Raw genomic sequence first — 17,832 nt, 5'->3', positions numbered from 1 at the left:
TTCTCTCTCTCTGTATCCCGAGTGTCTCTCTCTCTCTCTCTCGCTCTGTATCCCGAGTGTCTCTCTCTCTCTCCTCTCGTATCCCGAGTGTCTCTCTCTCTCCTCTCTGTTTATCCCGAGTGTCTCTCTCTCTCCTCTCTGTATCCCGAGTGTCTCTCTCTCTCCTCTCTGTATCCGAGTGTCTCTCTCTCTCTCTCTGTATCCCGAGTGTCTCTCTCTCTCTCGCTCTGTATCCCGAGTGTCTCTCTCTCTCTCTCTCTGTATCCTGAGTGTCTCTCTCTCTCTCTCTCTGTATCCCGAGTGTCTCTCTCTCTCTCTCTCTCTGTATCCCGAGTGTCTCTCTCTCTCTCTCTCTCTGTATCCCGAGGTGTGTCTCTCTCTCTCTCTCTCTCTGTATCCCGAGTGTCTCTCTCTCTCTCTGTATCCCGAGTGTCTCTCTCTCTCTCTGTATCCCGAGTGTCTCTCTCTCTCTCTCTCTCTCTGTATCCCGAGTGTCTCTCTCTCTCTCTCTCTCTCTCTCTCTGTATCCCGAGTGTCTCTCTCTCTCTCCTCTCTGTATCCCGAGTGTCTCTCTCTCTCTCCTCTCTGTATCCGAGTGTCTCTCTCTCTCTCCTCTCTGTATCCCGAGTGTCTCTCTCTCTCTCCTCTCTGTATCCCGAGTGTCTCTCTCTCTCTCCTCTCTGTATCCCGAGTGTCTCTCTCTCTCTCCTCTCTGTATCCCGAGTGTCTCTCTCTCTCTCCTCTCTGTATCCGAGTGTCTCTCTCTCTCTCCTCTCTGTATCCCGAGTGTCTCTCTCTCTCTCCTCTCTGTATCCCGAGTGTCTCTCTCTCTCTCCTCTCTGTATCCCGAGTGTCTCTCTCTCTCTCTCCTCTCTGTATCCCGAGTGTCTCTCTCTCTCCTCTCTGTATCCCGAGTGTCTCTCTCTCTCTCTCTGTATCCCGTAGTGCTCTCTCTCTCTCCTCTCTGTATCCCGAGTGTCTCCTCTCTCTCCTCTCTGTATCCCGAGTGTCTCTCTCTCTCTCTCTCTGTTATCCCGAGTGTCTCTCTCTCTCTCTCTCTCTGTATCGCCGAGTGTCTCTCTCTCTCTCTCTCTGGATTAATCCCGAGTGTCTCTCTCTCTCTCTCTCTCTTCTCTCGTTATCCCGAGTGTCTCTCTCTCTCCTCTCTGTATCCCGAGTGTCTCTCTCTCTCTCTCTCTCTCTCTCTCTCTCTGTATCCCGAGTGTCTCTCTCTCTCTCTCTGTATCCCGAGTGTCCCTCTCTCTCCTCTCTGTATCCCGAGTGTCTCTCTCTCTCTCTCTCTCTGTATCCCGAGTGTCTCTCTCTCTCTCTCTGTATCCCGAGTGTCCCTCTCTCTCCTCTCTGTATCCCGAGTGTCTCTCCTCTCTCTCTCTGTATCCCGAGTGTCTCTCTCTCTCCTCTCTGTATCCCGAGTGTCTCTCTCTCTCTCTCTCTCTCTCTGTATCCCGAGTGTCCTCTCTCTCTCTCTCGCTCTGTATCCCGAGTGTCTCTCTCTCTCTCTCTCTGTATTCCCGAGTGTCTCTCTCTCTCTCTCTCTCTCTCTGTATCCCGAGTGTCTCTCTCTCTCTCTCTCTCTGTATCCCGAGTGTCTCTCTCTCTCTCTCTCTCTGTATCCCGAGTGTCTCTCTCTCTCTCTCTCTCTGTATCCCGAGTGTCTCTCTCTCTCTCTCTCTCTGTATCCCGAGTGTCTCTCTCTCTCTCTCTCTCTGTATCCCGAGTGTCCCTCTCTCTCCTCTCTGTATCCCGAGTGTCTCTCCTCTCTCTCTCTGTATCCCGAGTGTCTCTCTCTCTCCTCTCTGTATCCCGAGTGTCTCTCTCTCTCTCTCTCTCTCTCTCTGTATCCCGAGTGTCTCTCTCTCTCTCTCTCGCTCTGTATTCCCGAGTGTCTCTCTCTCTCTCTCTCTGTATCCCGAGTGTCTCTCTCTCTCTCTCTCTGTATCCCGAGTGTCTCTCTCTCTCTCTCTCTGTATCCCGAGTGTCTCTCTCTCTCTCTCTCTCTGTATCCCGAGTGTCTCTCTCTCTCTCTCTCTCTGTATCCCGAGTGTCTCTCTCTCTCTCTCTCTCTGTATCCCGAGTGGTCTTCTCTCTCTCTGTATCCCGAGTGTCTCTCTCTCTCTCTCTGTCTGTATCCCGAGTGTCTCTCTCTCTCTCTCTCTCTGTATCCCGAGTGTCTCTCTCTCTCTCTCTCTCTCTCTCTGTATCCCGAGTGTCTCTCTCTCTCTCTCCTCTCTGTATCCCGAGTGTCTCTCTCTCTCTCCTCTCTGTATCCCGAGTGTCTCTCTCCTCTCTGTATCCCGAGTGTCTCTCTCTCTCTCCTCTCTGTATCCCGAGTGTCTCTGCTCTCTCTCCTCTCTGTATCCCGAGTGTCTCTCTCTCTCTCCTCTCTGTATCCCGAGTGTCTCTCTCTCTCCTCTCTGTATCCCGAGTGTCTCTCTCTCTCCTCTCTGTATCCCGAGTGTCTCTCTCTCTCCTCTCTGTATCCCGAGTGTCTCTCTCTCTCTCCTCTCTGTATCCCGAGTGTCTCTCTCTCTCTCCTCTCTGTATCCCGAGTGTCTCTCTCTCTCTCCTCTCTGTATCCCGAGTGTCTCTCTCTCTCTCTCTGTATCCCGAGTGTCTCTCTCTCTCTCTCTGTATCCCGAGTGTCTCTCTCTCTCTCTCTGTATCCCGAGTGTCTCTCCTCTCTGTATCCCGAGTGTCTCTCCTCTCTGTATCCCGAGTGTCTCTCTCTCTCTCCTCTCTGTATCCCGAGTGTCTCTCTCTCTCTCCTCTCTGTATCCCGAGTGTCTCTCTCTCTCTCTCTGTATCCCGAGTGTCTCTCTCTCTCTCTCTCTGTATCCCGAGTGTCTCTCTCTCTCTCTCTGTATCCCGAGTGTCTCTCTCTCTCTCCTCTCTGTATCCCGAGTGTCTCTCTCTCTCTCCTCTCTGTATCCCGAGTGTCTCTCCTCTCTGTATCCCGAGTGTCTCTCCTCTCTGTATCCTGAGTGTCTCTCCTCTCTGTATCCTGAGTGACTCTCCACACTGTGTTTCCTTATCATGTCTCTCCTCTTGTTGTCATCTCCACCCCAGGCCTGGCTGACTGAGATCCATGATTACGCCCAGCAGGATGTGGTCCTGATGCTGCTGGGAAACAAGGTGAGGTTTCCTGGGTTAGGCCTGAACCCAGACGGACACACCTGCAGCCACATCAGACGGCAGCCCAGACACAACAGACAGGCAGACAGGCAGACACAAAGAAAACAGACAGACAGACACAACAACCATAAACAATAGACAGAGAAACTAAAACAACTGTACAGTATAAACGTAGCCCAGGACTTGGAGGATCTATTCACAGTATATCCTCATAGTGTAACACTAAACACTAAATCTACCTTTTAAGTGAGAATACGCATTTTTCTGAAGCTCAAAAAGAAATGAAATTCCCATGAGCACTACAATGCCCACCCCACCCATGCTCTACCAAGGTTTTCCAACACACAGCTTTGACCTAATACAGTAGCTGTGTTGGTCTATTGTACTTTAAAACGACATGTAGGCAGGTTGCAATCGTTCTGGTTTTAACATTGAGCATCAATCTGAGCCTACTTAGTAACCCGGCGTCCGGATTCACTTGTATATGTTCTATGAGTACTTCAGTGTCTACTTCCTGATTCAAAACTATGTCCATTGGAACAATAAAGTTATCTCTAGTCTACTGGAATTGCTTCTAACCCTGACACATCTGCTGCCAGATAACAACACAGACACAACACCAGATCAGCACATATGCAGGAGGGATGTAACAAATCACTGCTACTATAAATAAGTCCCATCCACATACTGCTAGAGCAGGGAACAGATGCTTGGTCCAGATGTTTAGTCTAATCTAAACAGTCCCCACACACCGGGAATCATCCCCTCATTAGAATGCTCACACATAATCTAGACTCATTAAGAATTGTAGGTCTGATCCCATATTCTGAACGGAATGTGTTGTTTTCCATTACGTAACCCTCCTGGAACAAGGTGATTTTTAAGACAAGCCCCTGCATTGATGATAGTGAGACTGAGGCTAGTCATGCATGGTGGTGGTATGGTGGTATCAGAGAATCTCTACCTTTCTCATCTCTCTCTTTCTGTCTTTCTTTTGGTCTCTCTCTCTCTTGCTTTTCTTTTTCTGATCTCTCCCCAGGCTGATGCCACACAGCAGAGGGTGGTGAAGAGAGAGGATGGAGAGAGGCTGGCCAAGGTGAGTGTCACTTTAAAGAAATTAGTTAATACTGAGGAAGATGCAGATTGACTCGAACAGTGAACGACACCACAGTCAATTAACTGTCTCCCTCTCTCTGTATCTATCTCTCTCTGCGTATCTCTCTTTCTCTGTGTATCTCTCCCTCTGTGTATCTTCAGTTGAAGTGGGAAGTTTACACACACCTTAGCTAAATACATGTAAACTCAGTTTTTCACAGTTCCTGACATTTAATCCTAGTGAAAATTTCTTGTCTTAGGTCAGTTCGGATCACCACTTTATTTTAAGAATGTGAAATGTCAGAATAATAGTAGAGAGAGTGATTTATTTCAGCTTTTATTTCTTTCATCACATTCCCAGTGCGTCAGAAGTTTACATACACTCAATTAGTATTTGGTAGCATTGCCTTTAAATTGTTTAACTTGGGTCAAATGTTCCGGGTAGCCTTCCACAAGCTTCCCACAATAAGTTGGGTCATTTTTGGCCCATTCCTCCTGACAGATCTGGTGTAAATGCGTCAGGTTTGTAGGCCTCCTTGCTCGCACACACTTTTTCAGTTCTGCCCACAAACTTTCTATAGGATTGAGGTCAGGGGCTTTATGACGGCCACTCCAATACCTTGACTTTGTTGTCCTTAAGCCATTTTGCCACAACTTTGGAAGTATGCTTGGGGTCATTGTCCATTTGGAAGACCCATTTGCAACTGAGCTTTAACTTCCTGACTGATGTCCTGAGATGTTGCTTCAATATATCCACATAATTTTATTTTGTCATGATGCCATAAATTTTGTGAAGTGTACCAGTCCCTCCTGCAGCAAAGCACCACCACAACATGATGCTGCCACCCCCGTGCTTCACGGTTGGGATGGTGTTCTTCGGCTTAACAAACCTCCCCCTTTTTCCGATGGTCATTATGGGCAATGAGTTCTATTTTTGTTTCATCAGACCAGAGGACATTTCTCCAAAAAATACGATCTTTGTCCCAGTTTGCAGTTGCAAACCGTAGTTTGACTTTTTTTATGGTGGTTTTGGAGCAGTAGCTTCTTCCTCGTTTAACCTCTCTCGGATATGCGGGACAGTAGCGTCCCAACTGGCCAACATCCAGTGAAAATGCAGAGCGCCAAATTCAAATAAATTACTATAACATCTTAACTTTCATGAAATCACACATTCAAGATACCAAATGAAAGCTACACTTGTAGTGAATCGAACCAACATGTCAGATTTCAAAAAGGCTTTTCGGCGAGCGATGCTATTATCTGAGGCTAGCAGTAAACAAAGACAGAAAAGCATATTTCAACCCTGCAGGCGCGACACAAAACGCAGAAATAAAGATAGAATTCATGCCTTACCTATGACGAGCTTCTTCTGTTGGCACTCCAATATGTCCGATACACATCACAAATGGTGCTTTTGTTCGATTAATTCCGTCGATATATATCCAAAATGTCAATTTATTTGGCGCGTTTGATCCAGAGAAACACTGGTTCCAAGTCGCGCAACCTGACTACAAAATGTCTCATAAGTTACCTGTAAGCTTTGTCCAAACATGTCAAACTACTTTCCTAATACAACTTTAGGTGTTTTTTAACGTAAATAATCGATAAAATTGAAGACTGGATGATCTGTGTTCAATACCGGAGGAAAACAAAGTGGAGCGAGCTTTTTAGGTCACGCGCCTCTATCAAAGAGTACACTTCCCTCATTCTGAACAGTGTTACTTCTTCATTTCTCAAAGGAAAAACCTCAACCAATTTCTAAAGACTGTTGATAACCATTGGAAGTGATAGGAACTGCAGGGAAGTCGATTATAAATCTGGATTCCCAATGAAAACTTACTGAAAAGAGCGTGACCTCAAAAAAGAAAAATCTGAACGTTTGTCCTCGGGGTTTCGCCTGCCAAATAAGTTGTTGTACTCACAGACATGATTCAAACAGTTTTAGAAACTTCAGAGTGTTTTCTATCCAAATCTAATAATATGCATATCTTAGCTTCTGGGTCTGAGTAGCAGGCCGTTTACTTTGGACACGCTTTTCATCTGGACGTGAAAATGCTGCCCCCTGTCCCAAAGATGTTAACTGTGGATATAGATACTTTTATACCTGTTTCCTCCAGCATCTTCACAAGGTCCTCTGCTGCTGTTCTGGGATTGATTTGCACTTTTCGCACCAAAGTATGTTCATCTCTAGGAGACAGAACGCGTCTCCTTCCTGAGCGGTATGACAGCTGCGTGGTCCCATTGTGTTTATACTTGCGTACTATTGTTCGTACAGATGAACGTGGTACCTTCAGGCGTTTGAACCAGACTTGTGGAGGTCTACAATTTTTTTTCTGAGGTCTTGGCTGATTTCTTTTGATTTTCCCATGATGCCAAGCAAAGAGGCACTGAGTTTTAAGGTAGGCCTTGAAATACATCCACAAGTACACCTCCAATTGACTCAAATGATGTCAATTAGCCTGACAGAAGCTCATATTCTGGAATTTTCCAAGCTGTTTAAAGGCACAGTAAACTTAGTGTATGTAAACTTCTGACCCACTGGAATTGTGATACAGTGAATTATACGTGAAATAATCTGTCTGTAAACAATTGTTGGAAAGATTACTTGTGTCATGCACAAACTATAGTTTGTTAACAAGAAATTTGTGGACTAGTTGAAAATGAGTTTTAATGACTCCAACCTAAGTGTATGTAAACTTTCGACTTCAACTGTATCTGTCTCTTTATATATATATATATATATATATATATATATCTCTGCAATCTCTCTTTGTCTGTGTGTCTTTTTCTCTCTCTCTCTCTCTGTATCTCTCTCTCTCTGTATCTCTCTCTCTCTGTATCTCTCTCTATCTCCCTTTCTCTGTATCTCTCCTCTCCTTTTCTTTCTCTCTCTTTTTCTCTCTCACTCTCTCTCTCTCACTCTCTCTCTCTCTCTCTTTCTCTCAATTCAATTCTAGCAGCTTTATTGGCATGGAAAACATATGTATACGTTGCTAAAGTACTCTCTCTCACTCTCTCTCACTCACTCTCTCTCTCACACTGTCTGTCTGTCTGTCTGTCTCTCTCACTCTCACTCTCTCTCACTCTCTCTGTTTCTGTCTGTCTGTCTGTCTGTCTGTCTGTCTGTCTGTCTGTCTGTCTGTCTGTCTGTCTGTCTGTCTGTCTGTCTGTCTGTCTGTCTGTCTGTCTGTCTGTCTGTCTGTCTGTCTGTCTGTCTGTCTGTCTGTCTGTCTGTCTGTCTTTCTCTCTCTTTCTCTCTCTTTCTCTCTCTTTCTCTCTCTTTCTCTCTCTTTCTCTCTCTTTCTCTCTCTTTCTTATTGGACTCAGTCCATTGATCTAATTCATATTGATTTTCACTGTTGGGAGGAAAATGCACCGTCTGCAAAGATAAATATCAAGAAGAAAGGCCAGGTTTATGAGATATTACTTTACCATAGAACCTGAATGTAGTCTGTCTGTGTACAGTATCTTTGCACCAAGGATCTTTGCACCACGGCCTGCTATCTTGATTTTATCTACAGGCTCTTTCATGCTTCTATAGGATGGACATCTAGTCTCATTTTCCATATGTTTGTATTTTCTCTATAAACACATGCATACAATACAACAGTGAGGAATATTTAGTTTAACTCAATTTCACAGCAATGCACTCTCAGATGAATACAGATACTGGTGCAAATAGGACTTTGAACGTTGCAGGAAATGTGAATACACTTTCTCATTCCCCCTGACTACCGCTGTGGAACACGGCTACAATACAAATATCAAAGTGCCTTGCAGACCTGGGTTCAGCTACTATTTGAAATCATGTCAAATAGTTTAGATGGGCTTGATTGAGCTTGCTTTCGCAATGGAACCAATAAAAGTCTCAAAATTCCAAACCCCGCGCATCCGACTCTCCAGACAGGCTAAAACAAACGCTCAAAGTATTTAATAGACTTCAAATAGTATTTAAACCCAGTCTGGTGCATACCTCTAGTGCTGATAGCATAAACCTGGAGAGAGGAACACATTAGCCTAGTCATTACTATGGTGCTGGATGCTGAGACAAATCTCCCACGCACACCCTGCCTGAGGAATTCTTTGTCACATAGCTAGTATTCCAATCTGCTCATTGGAATGGTTCTGAAGGTGCACTCCCAGCAGTACTATAGTCACCCCAGGACAGATGTGTTGTAGTGTCTGTATTATTTCCCTGTGGGTCTCTGTGTTGTTGTGTCTTCTGGGTGCTGATGGTGAATGTTAATGTGGGTGCCTAAAACACACACATCAGTTGTTACTGCCTGGCCAGCCAGGGGGCAACAATGGTCTCTAATACTGTTACCATTAGCAGCAAAGTAACCTTGTCCCCAGGCTATCAGGGAGGATATCTGGTGCTCTAGACTAGCTACAAAGACACTCAAGACAATGTGAATGTGGCGTGTTCATCTCAAGATACCCTGCCTGTCTGTTTCTCTGCAGGAGTTTGGGGTTCCATACATGGAGACCAGTGCAAAGTCTGGCCTCAATGTGGAGTTATCCTTCACTGCTGTAGCCCAGTGAGTATGAAACTACACAGGGGTCCAGTCCAGAAACAATCCCTAGGCCCTGTCCTCTATTCTTTAGTCCCTGGCCTCTAGCCTTGCCCCTGGCCTCTAGCCTTTATCCCCTTGTCCCTGGCCTCTAGCCTTTAGCCCCTTGTCCCTGGCCTCTAGTCTTTAGCCCCTTGTCCCTGGCCTCTATTCTTTAGCCCCTTGTCCCTGGTCTCTAGCCTTTAGCTCCTTGTCCCTGGCCTCTAGCCTTTAGCCCCTTGTCCCTGGCCTCTAGCCTTTAGGCCCTTGTCCCTGGCCTCTAGCCTTTAGCCCCTTGTCCCTGGCCTCTAGCCTTTAGCCCCTTGTCCCTGGACTCTAGCCTTTAGCTCCTTGTCCCTGGCCTCTAGCCTTTAGCCCTGGCCTCTAGCCTTTAGCTCCTTGTCCCTGGCCTCTAGCCTTTAGCCCCTTGTCCCTGGCCTCTATTCTTTAGCCCCTTGTCCCTGGCCTCTAGCCTTTAGCCCCTTGTCCCTGGCCTCTATTATTTAGCCCCTTGTCCCTGGCCTCTAGCCTTTAGCTCCTTGTCCCTGGCCTCTAGCCTTTAGGCCCTTGTCCCTGGCCTCTAGCCTTTAGGCCCTTGTCCCTGGCCTCTAGCCTTTAGCCCCTTGTCCCTGGCCTCTAGCCTTTAGCTCCTTGTCCCTGGCCTCTAGCCTTTAGCCCCTTGTCCCTGGCCTCTAGCCTTTAGTCCCTGGCCTCTAGCCTTTATCCCCTTGTCCCTGGCCTCTAGCCTTTAGCCCCTTGTCCCTGGCCTTTAGCCCCTTGTCCCTGGCCTCTAGCCCCTTGTCCCTGGCCTCTAGCCTTTAGTCCCTGGCCTCTAGCCTTTAGCCCCTTGTCCCTGCTCTCTAGTCTTTAGTCCCTGGTCTCGCTCCTTGTTCCTTGCCTCTAGCCTTTAGCCCCGTGTCCCTGGCCTCTAGACTTTAGCCCCTTGTCCCTGGCCTCTAGCCTTTAGCCCCTTGTCCCTGGCCTCTAGCCTTTAGCTCCTTGTCCCTGGCCTCTAGCCTTTAGCCCCTTGTCCCTGGCCTCTAGCCTTTAGGCCCTTGTCCCTGGCCTCTAGCCTTTAGCCCCTTGTCCCTGGCCTCTAGCCTTTAGGCCCTTGTCCCTGGCCTCTACCCTTTAGCCCTAGCGTTTAGGCCCTTGTCCCTGCCCTCTAGCCTTTAGCCTCTAGTCCCTGGTCTTTAGCCTTCAGACCCTGGACTCTAGCCTTTAGCCTCTAGTCCCTGGTCTTTAGCCTTCAGACCCTGGCCTCTAGCCTTAAGCCACTAGACCCTAGCCACTAGCCTTCAGCCCCTAGACCTGGCTCTCTCTCTCTCTATTCATTTACACTGTTCCACTTCCTCCTACTCGACTTCTCACTCCATTCCATCTCTTTGTCTCTTTTCCTCCTCCCTTCTGATCTCTTCCTTTCTCTCTCAGAGAGCTGAAGCACAGGTCTATGAAGGAGCCCAACGAGCCCAAGTTTAAGCTTCAGGACTACGTCAACAAGGAGATGAAGAGTGCTGGATGTGCATGTTAGAACACTGGGTGTGTGTGTGTACGTGTGCGCGTGCTAGCTCGTGTCCTTCTCCATGTCAGATGTGTTACACTCATACAAGGTGATGTTATATGACTACCTGTGGCCTCAGCCTGTGAGATAGAGAGCCGATCATGTGTGAGATATACCTACGTCACTAACCACCCAGTTTGTCTTTCCTTTGTCCTCTATGCTCTCTGAAATAATCCATTATGTCCATATTCTAAGGTTATCTGTGAGGCGTCTCACTCCTCTCCTCACCTCCCTCTTTTCCTCTCCTTTCTCTCTTCACCTCTCTCCCATCTCTCCTCTCCTCTCCTTTCTCTCTTCACCTCTCTCCCATCTCTCCTCTCCTCTCCTTTCTCTCTTGTCCTCTCTTCACCTCTCTCCCATCTCTCCTCTCCTTTCTCTCTTCACCTCTCTCCCATCTCTCCTCACCTTTCTCTTTCCTCTCCTTTCTCTCTTCTCCTCTCTTCACCTCTCTCCTTTCTCTCTTCACCTCTCTCCCATCTCTTCTCTCCTTTCTCTCTTCTCCTCTGCTTCTCCACCTGCATTGCTTGCTGTTTGGGGTTTTAGGCTGGGTTTCTGTACAGCACTTTGAGATATCAGCTGATGTGATTTGATTTGATTTGATTCACCTCTCTCCCATCTCTTCTCTCCTTTCTCTCTTCTCCTCTCTTCACCTCTCTCCCATCTCTCCTCACCTTTCTATTTTCCTCTCCTTTCTCTCTTGTCTCCTCCCGTTTTCTGGGACCCATTGCTCCACCTCCTTCTGCATCTGTGAATGTACTTCTATATCCAGCCATGACTCTAACCCCATCAGTGCTGTCTGACACTGTTAACCCTATGACTGTCTGACACTGTTAACCCTATTACTGTCTGACCATGTTAACCCTATGACTGTCTGACCATGTTAACCTTATGACTGTCTGACCATGTTAACCCTATGACTGTCTGACACTGTTAACCCTATGACTGTCTGACACTGTTAACCCTATTACTGTCTGACCATGTTAACCCTATGACTGTCTGACCATGTTAACCCTATTACTGTCTGACCATGTTAACCCTATGACTGTCTGACCATGTTAACCCTATTACTGTCTGACCATGTTAACCTTATGACTGTCTGACACGGTTAACCCTATGACTGTCTGACCATGTTAACCCTTTGACTGTCTGACCATGACTCTCCAACCATGTTATCCCTATGACTGTCTGGCCATGACTGTCTGACCATGTTAACCCATGACTGTCTGACCGTGTTAACCCTATGACTGTCTGACCGTGTTAACCCTATGACTGTGACCGTGTTAACCCTATGACTGTCTGACCCTGTTAACCCTATGACTGTCTGACCCTGTTAACCCTATGACTGTCTGACCCTGTTAACCCTATGACTGTCTGACCATGACTGTCTGACCATGTTAACCCTATGACTGTCTGACCATGACTGTCTGACCCTGTTAACCCTATGACTGTCTGACCCTGTTAACCCTATGACTGTCTGACCCTGTTAACCCTATGACTGTTTGACCCTGTTAACCCTATGACTGTCTGACCCTGTTAACCCTATGACTGTCTGACCCTGTTAACCCTATGACTGTCTGACCATGTTAACCCTATGACTGTCTGACCATGACTGTCTGACCATGTTAACCCTATGACTGTCTGACCCTGTTAACCCTATGACTGTGACCGTGTTAACCCTATGACTGTCTGACCCTGTTAACCCTATGACTGTCTGACCCTGTTAACCCTATGACTGTCTGACCCTGTTAACCCTATGACTGTCTGACCCTGTTAACCCTATGACTGTCTGACCCTGTTAACCCTATGACTGTCTGACCCTGTTAACCCTATGACTGTCTGACCCTGTTAACCCTATGACTGTCTGACCCTGTTAACCCTATTACTGTCTGACCCTATGACTGTCTGACCCTGTTAACCCTTTGAATGTCTGTACCCTCTATTACCCATAGAATGACTGACTGTATTCCTCCATGTATTTAATCCTCCTAGTCCCTGTGTGAACTTCAAATTCGGCCTAACTGGTCATTTTCATGGTGCTTCGAGCCAGATAGTGTATATTTTCCTGGACCACTCTGCATTACCCTATGACCCCCGTATTTAACCTTATCACTGACTGACAACCTCTTATCATTGACCACCTAGCTATGCGCTTCCAGAACCTCTCATGACTGCAGCTTCCCGTCTAGCTCACTCAAACTAGCTTATCTAGAACCACTCAAACTAGCTGATAGAGAACCACTCAAACTAGCTTATCTATAACCACTCAAACTAGCTGATCTAGAACCACTCAAACTAGCTTATCTATAACCACTCAAACTAGCTGATCTAGAACCACTCAAACTAGCTGATCTAGAACCACTCAAACTAGCTGATCTAGAACCACTCAAACTAGCTGATCTAGAAGCACTCAAACTAGCTGATCTAGAAGCATTCAAACTAGCTGATCTAGAACCACTCAAACTAGCTGATCTAGAACCACTCTAACTAGCTGATCTAGAACCACTCAAACTAGCTGATCTAGAACCACTCAAACTAGCTGATCTAGAACCACTAACTAGCTGATCTAGAACCACTCTAACTAGCTGATCTAGAACCACTCTAACTAGCTGATCTAGCTACTGTTTTAGCCTATTACTTTTTGTTGATTATTTTGCTTAACAAGCACCTTGAGATTCTGTCTGTAATGAAAAGAGCTATAAAAGTTTAATCAATGATTATTATTATCCCTGGGTTGACCCCATGACCCTTGCAGTCTACCTTCCTATCACTGTATGAGTCCTGGCTTATGTCCCAATTATCACTCCTTTCTCCCAAAGTGTGCACTTGTTGACTTCCCTTCACTGATCTGAAAGGGTTAGTATGATTGGTATAAAATCATGATGGAAACTAGCCCATACCTCCACCAATCCAATGCTTTTAGATTTGTGGTAAGTAGTATACATGTGCACACTTCAGGAAAAATATGTTTATTGGGACACACCACTTATATCCCCTATCACTGAATGAACCTCCATCACTGTCTTACTCGGTTAAAATCCACTGTCAGTTCTCCTGCCTGATCCAACGTGTTCATAATAAGAAAAGGAAAAGAGAGAAAGTCCCGCAGAGCTCATCGTATTAATGTATCCCTGTACAGTGTCTGGATGAATGTATATATTGTATGTAGTCGAATGTATATAGTCAGGTCATTGTCGGTTGTCAGGCTGGCTCAGTCTCACAGTACAGATGTAGGATCTTAATTTGAGCCAGTTCTTGACCACAGGAAAATAATCCAGCAGCAACTGGAAATGTGAATTATTATGTGGATTAAAATGAATGGACATTTTTGTAGGGGTTGATACATTTTCGTTAAGGCAAATCAAGTCTGACATTTTAAAGTGGAAATTACAATCTTTAGAAGCCTTTTTAAACCTGGAATACATCACACATTTGCTTTTCCTCTCAGCGACAAAGAGTGATCAAATTTAAGATTCTACATCAGTAAGTCATATGTTCAGGCCTTTTCAGCCTACTTCAACTCACCAGCATTCTAATCTCCTACAGTGGTATTCATTTATAACAAGCATTTTGCTAAAGATCACCCATAACCGAATGTAGTGAAATGTATATTCAACGTTAAAGTCAAGACATTGATGGAAAATGTTAGAAGTTAAAGTGTAGTGTCTTACCTGTCAATCAAGATAAAGGCCGTTTTGAATTCAGTGGCAATTTCAAAATCACTCTAAAGTCCAATACATCTAAAGTAAGTACAGTTTTAGAGAGAGATTATGGTTAATGCATACATCTATTTTTCTGGTGGAAAAATACTAATTACGATGTACAAAATGTTGAATTGATTTAAGTTGTCTTTTCCTGACAGTAACTGTTTAGTCGAGCCTTCCGTAGATCTCTTGTAGTTGTGGTAAGTGTAGAGCTAGTTGTGGTAAGTGTAGACCTAGCTTGATAATGAAGCCTTGAACCTAGAGAGAACTCAAATTAAGCAAATAAAATATTTTTTGGTGTATTTTGTCTAAAGTGTTGTACATTCATTTGGAACGAAATATACAATAATGAAGAAAGGGAAACCAATAATATTTTGCAATATCTTTATGACTTGGCTATTGTTTCATGTTGTTTGAATCATCAATACTCTTTTGCTGCCTATTTTTGTAATATACTGTATATATATGGTGAATGTCATGTATATAAAGGGTTTGTCATCTTTAAATGTTTAATCAGGGTCATATCTTTTGAAAATCTTCAAGGATGTTTGTATTTACATGACATTTTTCTTTTCTTCCTTAACCACAAATGAAGATGTCATTTGATTCTCATCTTTTATCAGTTCTCGGTTAATAATCAGTATTTCACAAAGATCCTTCATGTACTTTCAGTGTATTACCATCAACATCCATAGAAACAGAATATTAAATGTACAGTATTTACATCATTTGAAATGAGATGTTCAGACAATGTATTGTTATACCTTCATGAGATGTTTTATTACTTTTCAGTGTGAATTGACTTTCTTCTCAAATTAAAGTTCAACACAATAAAGATTACAACAAAATACTAGTCATTGTTGGGACTCTTGATCTAATCCAATGTGTCTCAATCTCTTTTTGTCACTTAAAAAGAGCACATTGGAAGTCATGGGAGTTTCTCAATTGGGGAAAAGCCTGTCCTCTTCTACTCGTAAGTACTTTTCTCTTTCGTGACCCATGAAACGAAAAGTGGTCGCCATATGTAGACGAGTGTCAATTTGTTAATAGGCGAACGGAGTAGTGGTCCTCCTCAATAGCCTTCTCCCAGCGAGGAAGCACAAATGTACCCGCTCGGCTCCGTATCGTAGAAGTGTTTTGAAATCCGACACAAAATCAGTTGTTTTCTTCTCGGAAGACAAACGCATGTTCACGTTTAAAAACTATATGCTACTAAATCTGTTGTCTATAAAATGTCGGGCTACATTTATTTTTAACACTTTACACATATTTGGGATTCCTCTCTAAATGATGGTGCACGAGTGAAGGCAGGTCTAATTTAATACAAGCACATTTGTGTCCACGTTTTCAACCAGGAGAGGGCAGCGGAGAGGACGCAAGGAGTCGAGCAAATTGATTGAGATTCTCCCCATGTAAAAATCTGCAACAAGAGTGTGTTCAAAGTTTTGACTTTGTCTCCCCCTGCTGGAAAAAGATAAGTTACAATACATGGAAAGAACCTGTAGGCAGGACACCAAAATGACATATTAGAATATTTTAGAAATTCATCCTTCCATGTTTTCTTTTAGATGAGCAATTTCTGAAGTATTTGAAGTAACAACTGACATATTAAATAGTATTTTTTTCACTGGAGAAACCTTTTCAAGTAATTCACAATTCTCCCTTTCAAATGTAGTCATTTACAGCTATAAAATACAAAAATGGTTCCTGTACCTGCAGTGCTTGTCATAATGTTAAGCTTCACAACACAAAGCGATAAATAAATTAATATACATCTGCACCAATACAAAGAAATGAACAAGGAAATACATCCACAGAATCAATGTCTGTCTCTCTAGTAGTTTCCATAACAGAGCAGTTATTATTCACTAGAGACACTAAATGGCCCTGTCACATTCAGTCAGTTCCCACTGGCCTTGAGATGTATTATTCAGTCCAGTGTCAAAAGAGAAGGAAAATATTCACTATCAACTATCAAAGCAGCATAACATTAGCTTGGTCCACATATCTGTTAGTGCAGTTTTGCCAACTTGAGGATGACCATAGACTTGTCAAGACCACATTAACAATCTGGGACCAGGTTAGCATATCATGTCATTTAACAAACAAGGTCCACATCACACGTACATTCAGTCCAGAGCCAACATTACACATATACCAGCTGTATCTCTTTTGTAAATGGTCAAGTTATTTTCTCACGACAACTGTAGACAGTTGGGAAACATGTCATATGACTTTGCATTGGCCGATTTCTGACCTTCTCATCAATGACCTCAACCCACTAATCTGCACTATGTACACCTCTGTACAACAACAGTTTCCACCGGCAGGATCCCTCCCTCTGCTTATATAGATATAGCCCTCTGTAGATGGGTCTGTTCCCACTGTAATCAGCCTCTACCTCCACAGTTTGATGTTTTATGGTCACTGTTACAATGTTGTTCATTCTGTATGATGTCTATGTGTCTGTATTCTGTTTGTATATTGTCTACTGCGGGCAGCACCAAGGCACATTCTGGGTATGTGTAAATGTACTTGGTGAATAATGGTGATTTGGATTAATGTCCCCCTCTTCCCTATAGTGTACTACTACTACCAGAGCCCTATACAGGTGTTTTATAGGGAATAGGGTCCATTTCAGATGTACTCCTGAGTCCAACGACATGGAAAGATAAAGTGACTAAGAGGGTGGAGTTTGGCACAAAGCTGAGTCTGGAGATACATGAGGCAGGGTCATAGAGATGAATAGAGGGTGGAGTTGGCACAAAGCTGAGTCTGGAGATACATGAGGCAGGGTCATAGAGATGAATAGAGGGTGGAGTTGGCACAAAGCAGAGTCTGGAGATACATGAGGCAGGGTCATAGAGATGAATAGAGGGTGCACTTGCCAGAAAATCTGTTTTAGCATGTGTAGTGCCTAGTGCTGAACGATTCATCTAAATGTCGGTTATTTTTCGTTTTTTGAACAACTAATTGACCGACGGAGGTTAAATTATTTGAATTCCATTTTGTTTGGGTTGCACAGTTTCTCTAGAAACTCTAGATATATTGCATACAGCCTGAATGTGCAATATAGTAGGGAGTTGTAGTTTCCAACAGGGCTAATATTCAACATTAGTTTAGTGCATAAACGTGGTAATTAACTACAATGACCATAATCCATTGCGAATCTACTTGTCCCATCGGTGTTTCTTTTCAATTGCTATGGAAGAGACAGAAGAATGCGTGATTGTGAGGTGATATAGAGAGCATCTGTTGCTTCACAAGATATCTCTACCTGAAAATACATGATCTAAGTGATTGTTAGCTGGTATTTAGCAGTCATAAAATATGCCTATTTACTTTAAAGAACTACTAAAATTGTGAATTGTGTCAGACAGCATAGGCAGCAGCTCTATGGAGATGAGATGATGACTTGGAATAAATAATAAGTCATCATAAAATGAAACAAATGTAAATACACAACTAATATTTGTTGATGAAAGTAATGTGAATAAATGATGGGTATTAAGTGGTAAGCAGTAATGGGCAGTCACTACCTTCATGGGAATTGTATTCATTTGTTTATTCTGTGTTGTTACAGTATTCAACCCACATTATGCATAGCGCATTTAATGTAAAAAATACTTGATTATTTTCTTATCTAACCGAACCGAACCGACCTCAAAAAGCACAATCCCTCAGCACTAGCAGCGCCATTGAGGGTATGAGTAACTTGGTGGGACTTCCTATGAGTTAAGGAGGTCAACATAATTCTGGGCTCTCTTTCCAA

The 17,832-nt window shown here is 44.2% G+C and overlaps 1 protein-coding gene and 1 pseudogene across 1 annotated transcript in view; both read left to right on the top strand.

Moving 5' to 3' along the window:
* The window catches only part of LOC109883322 (ras-related protein Rab-26), a 102,124-nt gene extending 87,211 nt beyond the window's left edge, over positions 1-14,913 (top strand). Inside the window, exons 6-9 of the mRNA XM_031814232.1 lie at positions 3,088-3,153; positions 4,193-4,249; positions 8,710-8,786; positions 10,230-14,913. Coding sequence (XP_031670092.1) covers positions 3,088-3,153; positions 4,193-4,249; positions 8,710-8,786; positions 10,230-10,329 — 300 coding nt within the window. The 3' untranslated portion in view covers positions 10,330-14,913. The remainder of the gene's footprint in view (positions 1-3,087; positions 3,154-4,192; positions 4,250-8,709; positions 8,787-10,229) is intronic.
* Positions 14,914-17,264: 2,351 nt separating this feature from the next.
* The window catches only part of LOC109884188 (ras-related protein Rab-26-like), a 67,469-nt pseudogene continuing 66,901 nt past the window's right edge, over positions 17,265-17,832 (top strand).

This window comes from Oncorhynchus kisutch, unplaced genomic scaffold (assembly GCF_002021735.2).
Source record: "Oncorhynchus kisutch isolate 150728-3 unplaced genomic scaffold, Okis_V2 Okis06b-Okis10b_hom, whole genome shotgun sequence".
NCBI lineage: Eukaryota > Metazoa > Chordata > Actinopteri > Salmoniformes > Salmonidae > Oncorhynchus > Oncorhynchus kisutch.
The sequence above is the reverse complement of the archived record's forward strand: the minus strand, read 5'-3'. Positions and strand labels throughout refer to the sequence as shown.